This window comes from Perca flavescens, chromosome 2 (genome assembly GCF_004354835.1).
Source record: "Perca flavescens isolate YP-PL-M2 chromosome 2, PFLA_1.0, whole genome shotgun sequence".
Lineage (NCBI taxonomy): Eukaryota > Metazoa > Chordata > Actinopteri > Perciformes > Percidae > Perca > Perca flavescens.
The window spans coordinates 24,167,734-24,179,014 of record NC_041332.1 but is presented as its reverse complement, the minus strand read 5'-3'; the positions used below and the strand labels follow the sequence as shown (position 1 = coordinate 24,179,014).

The 11,281-nt window shown below is 39.8% G+C and overlaps 1 protein-coding gene across 8 annotated transcripts in view; it reads right to left on the bottom strand.

Moving 5' to 3' along the window:
* Window positions 1–1,615: 1,615 nt before the first annotated feature.
* The window catches only part of rbm47 (RNA binding motif protein 47), a 32,678-nt gene continuing 23,012 nt past the window's right edge, over window positions 1,616–11,281 (bottom strand). For 5 of the 8 annotated variants that reach the window (XM_028597850.1, XM_028597842.1, XM_028597859.1 and 2 more), the window contains 6 exons: window positions 9,543–10,410; window positions 9,083–9,410; window positions 8,638–8,661; window positions 7,944–8,153; window positions 6,019–6,209; window positions 1,616–4,886 (listed from right to left, as the gene is read on the bottom strand). In XM_028597850.1, coding sequence (XP_028453651.1) covers window positions 4,635–4,886; window positions 6,019–6,209; window positions 7,944–8,153; window positions 8,638–8,661; window positions 9,083–9,410; window positions 9,543–10,379 — 1,842 coding nt within the window. In that variant the 5' untranslated portion in view covers window positions 10,380–10,410 and the 3' untranslated portion in view covers window positions 1,616–4,634. The remainder of the gene's footprint in view (window positions 4,887–6,018; window positions 6,210–7,943; window positions 8,154–8,637; window positions 8,662–9,082; window positions 9,411–9,542; window positions 10,411–11,281) is intronic. The other 3 variants (XM_028597878.1, XM_028597894.1, XM_028597886.1) reach the window with 3 other exon arrangements.

Sequence of the window (11,281 nt, the reverse complement as noted above, 5' to 3'; positions counted from 1 at the left end):
ATAGTGCACGTTCGATCAGCTTTGTTTTAAGGGTATTTCTATATTTTTGTCTTGATTTTATCCCTTTACGATACAAAATTGGAATATAAGATCCTGAATAGAATTAGCAACGGATTTGTTTTATAATACATAACAGTATTAATTTAATTATGTGTTTCATTCATGCAGAATACTTTCCCTGCCACATACACTGACCCATGTAAAACCAGGTGCAAATACTATTCTCAGTGTATTTTATCCCCCAGCCCACAATATTTTTGTGTTCTGTGCTAAATACTTAATGACAATATTTGACTCAACACTCCGATTGAATCATCTTCTTCTTGCATGTATTGAATTCATACTTGAACCACAAGAAAGACTATATATGGTTTATTTCCTACAATATTCTGCATTAATGATTGTGTCGCTAACATGGCTGCCAGTGAAAAACGCACTGGACTGAGCTGTAGGCCTACAGCTCTGCTTCAGGTTGTTCTGATGGGGTGCATTTACCACCAGATGGCAATATTGTCTTACATGTAGGCTATAACGCCACACTGACAGCATAAATACTTCTCCTGTCACCAGTCAGTGTGATAAAGTAGGTGTGGTGTTGATGTGTTTATTAAGGCAGTATGTTGGAGATAATATTCCTGGGAAATAAACTCTTGCCTCTTGTTTTTATTTATTTTTTGTTTTTATTAAATATACACTGATCACGAACACACATCTGTGCGGATACAAACCGCCAGATTGTAAGCAGGGATGAGCAAACCCTAAAATTAGGGTAAGAATTACCAATATTGATACCAATACCAATAGTTCTTATTATTAATAGCAGACAATGTGCTCATCATGTAGAGAAGGACCATGTGCCATCGTTTATGAGGTAAATACACCATGAATGTTCTGAATATATATTTTATTACCACCAGTGATTTGCAACATTAGCCATTTTACTATTCTCTGATGATTACCTAATCGCATATTTAAACAAGTCATTAATGGTAAATTGCAAAGTTATTAATTGTAAACAGCAAATGTTTATTGTGTAAACTAACAAGGTGATCACTGGACACATTTAATGTAGACTACACAACATCAGCAGAGAAGCTGGTGCATACACTAAGAAGACCGTTTGTGTGCAAAGAACATGATTTAACTTGAGACATTAATTTTTTGGTGTTGCTGCTATTAAAAAAAGTTTAATTATCTGAAAGGTACTCCATGTACCTGTGATTGCCCTCCTGTACACACTGTACTGCATGATGAATGCTACTAATGTTCATGAAAGCCTCCCTAAACTCCTTGCTTGGGTACAACATGTTTCTAGAGTAAAGTTGACCTGCCACAGAGAAGTTTATGAAACATTCTCCAAACACTGTCCTTTCTCTCTCCTCTCTCCACCATTACACATTGCTTAATAGTAGCTGATGTAGGAGGTCAGGCATGGGTTTCCATTCACAGAGGTCGGAGTCAAAGTCCTCTGCCTCTGAACCATTCAAGAAACTTCTGACCCTTTTCGCACTTTCTAGTTATACAGTTCCTAAAACTGAAGCTAGCTGACATGATTAGTCATTTTCTGTGTGTTTGAACAAAGGGGAATACAAACAAAATGAATGACAGTATTGCATCCTTTTGAAAATGCTTTATTTATCTACTTTATCACTATAAATATAACAATACAGAACAATATTTTTTTTTAAACAAACCTTCAGATAGAAAACTGTTTGATAGGTCTACAAAGGCATAGCAAAGGCCACATATTGGCAATAAGGCACACACTAGGGAGTTTAAATGGTAACACCTATGTTAAACTAGGCATATGCAGGTCCACACCACTGACACAAGGATGCTGTGGTGTGGATGAAATGCAGGCAATAGAAATTAAAGCAGGCGTTTTGAGTGGGAGGACACAGTTCTCTGCCGTTTAACACATGACGTTTGGATGGCTGTTAAAACATCATCAGACATTTAACAGTTTATCCAAAACTGACATGCAAAGTTGCAACACCAACCTCTCAAAGTGCTGATGGATTGTAACACTGCAATGGACAAGTTTTCTAGTTCTTAGTTTAACTGATCAAATGAACCAAAAGGCCTTTGTGGTCCCACTCATAACACCAAAACCAGTACAAAATAGCATACAGAATATTACACATGACAAAAACATAATAACCTTGAATGTTTTAAAAACTATTGGACACTTTGGCAAAAAAAAAAGTTTTTCCTCTACTTTTGTTACTATTACTTTTTAATCCCTAAACAAGGTGTACATAAAGAAAAGAAATATGTTTTAGAATATATTATACCTTTTCTTCTCACTTCATAGACATAACACGTAATGCATATATTAAATATATCCTGACTTATTGTCGTCATACAAGAAAATAATAAAAGCAGTTATCAGCAGTTTGCTTTCTACGTCAAATCCATTTTCAGAGGAGAGAGAAGCACAATGTAGCTAGGATGGAGTGAGATGATAAAACTATGTCTTGTTTGCTGTGGATAATCAATCTTTTCGTTTAACGTCTTGGCCATAAACAGTCATGATCCAGACCATCCTCAAAGTCAAACTCATTATGTTGTTTTATGTGTAAAATGTAGTCATAAATCTGCGGAAATTATGGAAAATGAGCAAATGTTTAGATATTCTCTTTAAACATAGTGAATAAAAACAACTACCACAACTGGTTTACAAATACAAGCCAGCATACAAATGTTTTGCATGCTCTTATATAAAGATTGTGGAGTGATCAGCAGCTGCTTGCATCCATTATGTTTTTGTGCTGTAGCACATAGGCTACATGCATGGCTACTTGTATATTTCAGCATGAGGTATTGCTCTAGTTATTCCCAGTCCAATATTATGCTTGTTTTCAACACACAGCAGAGTTTAAAAAGTGTCTGCTAAACCAATCCATGAGGGTTATTTTTATTCTTTATCCGCGAGGAAGAGCTCTCTCACACATACAATAATTGAGAAACTCCAAACTAGCCCAGTTCACACATGCATTCATGCTCAGTATTTATTATCTCTTCATCTGAAAGTCGCAATCTCTTGCCTTTTATAAATATGTTTAAGTGCACCTCAGTCAAGCACAGTTTGGAGGACAAGAAATAAAGAGGAGACAGACATACGGAGTGTTGCTGCAGAAGCATTTAGAGAAGAGACTACAATAGAGAGGTAGCCTTGTTACATCTGACTACAGAGACTGAAACCTACTTGTTTCACAACACAGTAATACTACAAATGATTGGAAATATGAATGGAGAAAACTCCAGTCCAGTATGCAGATGTAAGGCACTGTAGTCAGGCACAGAGAATCTTTCTTATCTAAAAATGTTGCAGTGTATGTAGCCTTACGTCTTTTTTGGTAGGCATTGGTAAATGCAGGAGCGCTTTAAGTGGCAGAGTGTTGCAGTCCACATAGAAAAATGTCTCTCATTTCTGTCCATAGTTGTTCACCTTTCAAGAGTCAAACAATTCAAAAACACAATAATAAAGATATAGGTAAATAGAGAGAAAAAACAACAAGCATCTGTTCAGTCTGAGTCCCCTGTCAGCACAGTTTTATGACAATGGGAATGTACATGGTGTCGCTGTCTATCAGGCTTATAGATAAATCATGTTGAAAAAGCTTTCCAGTTTTCTTCCTCTAGTATTTGTTCCCCCAGTGAATCTGCCAAATAATATTATTTAGCTGGCAACATTTTTTTTTTCAAACAAACCAAGATATATGTTTCCAAAAGTTAAAGAATAGACAAAAACAAGCAAACTAAGCAAATGAACACAACACTTAGAAACCTTCATTTAAAAACATCCAAAACAAACAAATCTTAATAAACCAAAAAGTACCAAACAGGCATGTTTGAAGCTTACACATTCAACCAGCATGGACGGATAGCATCACCTACAGCATGTAGAATGAATAGGCTAGGCTACTATATATTAATGAAAACAAAACATTAGTATATCCAAAACAGTTGTATTCAGTGGTATCCTCTCTTTTAAGTAGTTCCTGTTGTTCTTTTTACTTTCTTTCAATTAACTTTTCTTTCTTACCCACACGTTTATACAGTTTAAAAAAAAAAGAAAATTAGACAGTGTAAAGGTGTTTCTTTCCTGCTTCACTCCATTAATAAGAGAAACCTACAGAAAATAAAACCTTAAATATTTATCTTCTCTTTATAAATACTTGAGTGTACCTTCAGTGTTTCTGTTGCCATAGCAACAAGGTGGTGGGGGTCAGAGACACAGAGACAAAGAGCAAGACAGAGAGATGGTTGTTATTATGAGTTAATGCTTAATGTTGGGGGACGATTATCACCACATACAGATAGGTTTCCTCAGTAAGTGGACTGTCCTCTATGTGTTTTATAAAACAGTGACGCTGCATAATTACACATGGTTGCCTTGGGTCCAGGATATACTGAGGCCAGTACGTTGGACCGATCAGGCCAGAATGCGTTGGACAGATATGAGTGAGATGTCATTGTTTCTCTGTCTGTTTTCTAAATATTTGCTTCAAAAAACATTCCTTTAGAGCTTTTGGATGTTCACAGCTCAAGTGATGTTTCTGTATGATGGGACGTTGTGGTGGTGGTTCAGTCACAGGCAGGGTAACTTTGTTGTGGTCTGACCCTCATTATCAATATGTCTGGTAGACATCGTGGATAGGCAGCTGGAAGGCTGTGGCGGGGAAGGCCTGTGGCATCGCGTAGCCTGTGTATCCCCCATATGCTGCAGCCGCCACCGCTGCATTCTTCTGCAGAGCGGCCAGAGCTGCTGTGTTGGCAGCGTAGTTTGTGATGGGGACGTATCCAGCTCCATACAGGCCACCGGCTGCTTGGATGCGCTGTACGTTGTGGGCCATGGCATAGACAGGAGTGATAGGACGGCCCTGGGAAATACAGGAGAAAAAGTAGGACTATAATTAATTAATTAATAAATTAATAAATAATTAAGAGGATTTCTAAAGTCTATATTCATTGAATGAATCCATTCAATATTGAGTTTCACCCTAAAAAAATGAGAGAATAGAAAGAGTACAAATAGGTCATGTTTGTCATGTAATAAGTGGTGGGCTAACTATTGTTGTGACAAAGGACGACCTCTTCAGGCAGGTAAAACTGGCTGATTGAGAAGCAGGCAGTCAGGAGCGGCACTGCGCTCCGCTGCTCGTTGAAGAAGACAGCCTAAGTTTCAGTTTTGGGAAAGTTTTGGAAGATAGCGCTGGTGTGGAAAGACGGTGCAGTTAATAGGTCTACATAGATAATGTTATAGTGTTGCTGTACTCGTTTCTAAGTTTCTTGCAGTGTGTGTGTGCAACTACCAGTAAGTATTACTGATGTTTGTTGTTCGTTTTGCTTCATAATAACGTCACATTGTTTATTCTACTGCAATAATGTTGGCCACGTTGCTGCTCGTTTTTTAAGTTGTATAATGACGGAGCCTCGCACTGCTTGTGTGTTTAATTGTTTAGAATGCTGCATATTAACGGAGGTGTTGCTTTGCAAGCCTTACGTGTCTCAATTTGGAAATATTGGCACAATACTTACACAATGTGTGTTACAGTTTAAGAGGATTATTATTTGCTCAGCTGATTTAGCATGATGTGTATTGTTGCATTTATGTGCAGCAAATTAATCTTTGATCATGGATATAGTGTATTACTGAATTTCTGAGTTTTGTATTTGTTTAATTTGCTTATTAATAAGCATTTATTAAAACACACACCTTAATCCTAATAAAATACCTACAAGAAACATTCTGCATTCTAATCGATGCCCCCTGGTGGCCACAACCTTTTAAAGCCCAGCCTAAACATACAGTCCTTCACAGTCACCAAAACTCCACTACATTTATTTGACTCTTAAATACAATATGGGGATGTGGAGATAGAAATATGTAAGCCTATCAGACCTCTGTAGTTCCCTCCTCATCTCAGATGCTGGGCATTTGACATCTTTCAGCATGAATCACATTCAAAAATCTTATGTCTGTGAAACATAAAACAATGACATAATGCACACCTGAAAAGGTGGAGGGGTAGAGACCGCAGGCATGACGGTTGCAGCAGCACTAGCGGTGGTGTGTTCAGGGTGTTGCATGGCCAGAGGGTTCATAAGGTGCTCCACTGTGTGCACCTTTCCCTCCTCCATCAGCTTGGCTGCAGGAGCCGTGCTGAACACTGAGTACTGCCCACCCAGAGTCGGCAATGCCACTGCACATAAAGAGACACAAGAATGAGAGCTTGGATAACAGATGGAACCACCGCAGACAACAGTATAGCAAAAGATGGTTATGTTTGCATTCACAATATACAGTATGAAATAATAGCACATATGCACCCATGCTCAATCAGAATCATGCATACCTAGATCTGAAAGTAATCTATGAAAGGAATGACTGCTAAAGCAATAAAGGTTGAAGGAAACAATTTAGTTAAGAAGGGGGAAAAAAATACATTGGGGTGTGATTCGGATTAGGGTGGTGCTCAACTGTGGATTAACCTCAATGTTCCAACACACACACACACACAAACACACACACACACACACACACACACACACACACACACACACACACACACACACACACACACAGAGCGAGCACAACGTCAGTCATTGTTTCAGATGGACAAAAGTCTTTTCAATTTGGTGGGGATCCTGTGATTCCACACAGTTCGAGACTAAGGCCAAGCTCCAGATTATGGGCAAATCCTTCCAGAAGGAGCATCAAGAACGTCCACTTTATGAAATGGACCTCTGATCACCAAATACATAACATTCAACAGCAAATAGTTCAATATTAAAAGTTATGATGAAAAACATTTGGGTAGACTTTTTGTCACGTTTATGTTTAGTAATACACTTTAAAATTTAAAGAATAATACCAGTTTGTGTTTTATTATTTTTATTTTGCATTTCTTCATTAAAATTTCTACTCTACATTATTCTACTGTATACAAATGTAGGCCTACTAGAATTCTTTCCTATAATTTCTGTTTTATCTTTATGTTAATTGGGTTTGGGTTTACTGTTTTGGGGAAATAAGGAAGAAAGAACCAGAAATTAATCCTTTAAAAAGCCTAAAAACTTTACTCACATTTCTTCTTTGCTGGGACTGCAGCTAATTTCCGCCTATGTTTTACACTGTAGACCTCATATTTACAAAAAAAAAAAAAATGATGATGATGATCATGGTGACTAAATGTATACAGCAATAGATGGGCTGCAACCCTACATAACACTGGTATTATCCTTTCAGTGATCAAAATCGAGTAGACACGATAGAAAAGAGAAGATAATCTTTAGTTTGTGCGTTTAGTTTTGCTTTTCAACTCTGTTCTTGACTGAAAGTGTTTTTAACGCTAACAAAGCTAAAGCAGCTGCTCCTACAGAAAATAAAACTTGTTGAACTGACGTCCAAAAAGAACTTAACATCGTGAATAGATACGGCAAATCTTTTGTGAGATTTGTATTTGTTCAACCACCTTTCAGTAAAAAATTGGAGTTGAGTGCATAAAAAGGAGTACAAAGGAAATGTGAAAGGAGATTTTGGAAGCATTGGTGCCCACATAACGATGGCCATGTGCAGAAAGACAACAGCACTGTGTGAAAAATATGGCTTCCCTATTCAGTTGAATGAAAGCACTGTATTGGAGGCACCAAGACAATTTTTTTGAAATGGAGGAAAAAGGACAGAATGAGAAACAAATCATAGCAGTTACTTTCTGGTCATGCTAGAAAGGACAGATATATAGTGTCATTATCATTTACTGTTGAGAGAAAGGAAGTCCTTTTGCGCCTGACCATCCAGCAACAACTATAATCTTGATTTACAAAATGTTCCTCAAACCACGCAGGAGAGAGAGACAGAAAATTATGAGCTGGAAGGTTTTATAAAGGCTTTTGAGATGGGCAAGAATATGGATGGATATAACTATCTCACTGACTTGTGCCAGGTTTGATGCCAACGGAGTTGACGGAAGCAGCGAGCTCCAGACTGGGCATCAGCTCATAGGGCTTTTCGGGCTGCTTGGCCTTGCCCTCATGGTAGCGGCTGTAGATGCCACGACCGGCAGAGTAACCCCCCAGGTACGACCCCCGTGGTCCAGGGGTACGGTTACCTGCAGCAGCACGACCACGACCCCGCACAGTACCTGCTTAAAATACAATTAAAGTAATATGATGACAGGGGTTGTGGTTTAGGACTTGGGCAGTAGGGGCAACTTGTACTGAAAGTTGTGTAGGGCAAGAAGTAGTAGTAAAGATTTTATGATGGGTTTAGAACTCTCCAGATATCAGGACTGGGGTAGCAAGAATATTCCTTCAGCTCTAATTGAAGGCTGAAATCTGCTTACGAAGTTTTTTCAACAATATCTGATTGAGCTCAGGATTTGTTTGGAGTTCTTTGGGTCAACTTTTTTTTTGACTATTTAGATGCAGTTATGCAAGTTCATTGCACTGTAAAATGGTATTCCTAGATGTTTTTAGCTTTGTTGTGATCTCTGCAATAACCCAGCATGAAATGGGAGGTGACAGCACAGCGGGAAAAGGATGGTGTTAGAAAACGTATAGTTTGTCACATGGCAAGAAAGCTTATTGTTCATTGGAGGAATAAGTAGAAATAAGAATGTGAGAGATTACCATTGTTCTGTATCATTGGGGATCCTTTGGAGAGAAAACCAAAACACAATGATTGTTGAAAGTCAAATAGATTTTCCTGCTACCACCCAAAGACCATACATAATCAATCATCAAAGGTAATGGGCGTTAGCATTCATTAGTCCATCACCTTGTTTTTTCTTTGCTTTCAAGATTTTAAAACTTTTGTCAAATGAAATTCTAGTCATCAAAGATTAAATTATTATTATCTTAGTCATCATGACCATTTAAAAATCATAGCTCCCTATTGATGGGGTGTGTTTGCCATTGTTCCTACAATAGCATCTTTTGAATGTCATTAACAGTGCATTGGCCCATTGAGTTTCTTCTGCTACCAACATTTACAAAAATAGATGGCTTCCAAAGAAACACTGTGGCTTTGATTCTGATTCTTACTGGTACAAAAGCAGAAACAATGAATTCTAACCTTTGACGAAGTATTCCCTGTTGGGTCCAATTAGGGTGTTGTAGGGATAACCATAGTAGGCCAATGTATAGGGATCACACTGGTAGACGTAGCTCTGCTGAGTAGGCTCTGGAGTGGCAGAAGCTCCCTTGGAGGCCTTCTGGCGAGAGTACTGCTCTTTATCAACTGGCTTGGCGAGTGTCACCTCGATGCAGGACCCTTCCACCTCTGTGCCGTTGAGGTGGTCCATGGCCATGACAGCATCGTCCCGGGAGGTAAAGTGGACGAAGGCGTAGTCACGGATTTTCTTCACCCGTTCAACACATCCAGGATTCCACTGGCTGAACACCTGGTTGACAGAGAAAAAGGGGTGATTGGTTAAGAATGGTAACCTATAGTACCTCTTCCTATCTGATATGTTTTTTACCCAACAAATGCATGCATTGTGAAACCTCTGAACTGAACAGTAAGCCTGTCCCACCTGTCTGATCGTCTCCTCGCTGGTCTCCATCATAAGATTTCTGACGTAGAGAATCTTCACTGTCTCCATAACGTCTTCGTCCACATCAATTTCTGGCTCAGCCCAGTCCACTGCAATCTGGTGGCCCCAAAGCTGAATACGTCCAGGCATCAACTTCCTGCGAGCCATGGCGGCTGCACGGTGTGACTCATACTCTACAAAAGCAAAGCCTCTGTTCTTCATCTTGTCTGCAGCGCTGGCATAAACAATCACGTCTAGTACCCCTTCTGTCACTTTGGAGACCTCTTCCAGGATCTCCTCGCGCTTTTTGGTCTTGGGGATGCCACCAATGAAAAGACGGCAGTTGTCCACGGAGGAGCAGACCCCCAGCAGCCGCCCGGGCCGCACCTCATAGTTGTTGAGCTCGCGCACAGCCCGCTTGGCCTCATGTTTCTCTGTGTACATCACAAATGCATACCCTCTGTTCTTCCCATCAAAGTCCATCATCAGCCGCATCTCATAGATGCGTCCCACAGACTCAAACACTGGGACCAGCTCATCCTCATAAACGTCCCGTGGGATCTTGCCCACAAAGATTTCACATCCCCGTGGTGGAGATGCAGCATTCCAACCAGGAGGAGGGCCATATTTACGCTGACCATTTTCCTGGACCATACTGTAGCCAGTGCGCTCCATCAGGGTCACCAGTGCAGCCTCATTAGGAGCACCTGCAACTCCCTCAGGGATGTTGATCTGTCCATGAAGAGAGTGGTGGGAGGCACCGGCAGGGTTGGAGGGTGTGGCAGGGGCAGCGTTATTGCTCATGGTTGAGGAGGAAGTAGGATCTTCGGCTGTCATTCTGACAAAATCATCCAATCGGATCTGGGGCCTGAATAGGGCAAAGAGAGACAGGTTTATCAAATTACAGTACATTTTATCAACCACAACTACTATCCATGGGTAAATAGGAAACACAAGAAGAAGAACAATAAGAAAAGCATGGTAATGTTTAGAAGCAGCCTTTTAAAACCAACAAAAAACTGAATGATGATTATCATTTTGCAGGTGCAATAACATGCAAGATTAGCTACCTAACAAACTAACCAAGGCACATAATGTGACAGAACAATGAAAATACAGCATCTATAAATCCCTAGGGCACCTTCCCCTATCAGTGGTTTTACAACCTTGTTTTGTTGAGTTTCTTAGGTTCCTTGCTGACCTCTGACCCCTATCAGAGAGAATGAAGGGCTATAAACCCTGAAACCTCCAGCTCAAGGTTCACTATGACTATAGGTCACATGCTCATTGTGTGTGTGTGTGTGTGTGTGTGTGTGTGTGTGTGTGTGTGTGTGTGTGTGTGTCAGCAGTAAGGTAGACAAGTTGGACTTAAGCTATATGAGGAATTTTGTGTTAAAAATGACCCCACTGGTTCAAAAAGCTGTGCACATTAATCTATTTTACACATGATATGTTGCACACTCACCACAAGAGGGTGTTGGACTTTCAACCCCTTTATCATGAATGTTAAATATATAGTGTGTGTGTGTGTGTGTGTGTGTGTGTGTGTGTGTGTGTGTGTGTGTGTGTGTGTGTGTGTGTGTGTGCCACTTCATTAAGAGCTACAGCCCTATAAGAGGAACAGAGAACAATCAGAAATCGGCTTCCCAAGCATAAACCTCTTACTCTGTTATTTTCCAACACTGCCAGCATTCAGAACAGAAAAATCCATTTTAAATCCCCAAAATCTCAACGCTGCA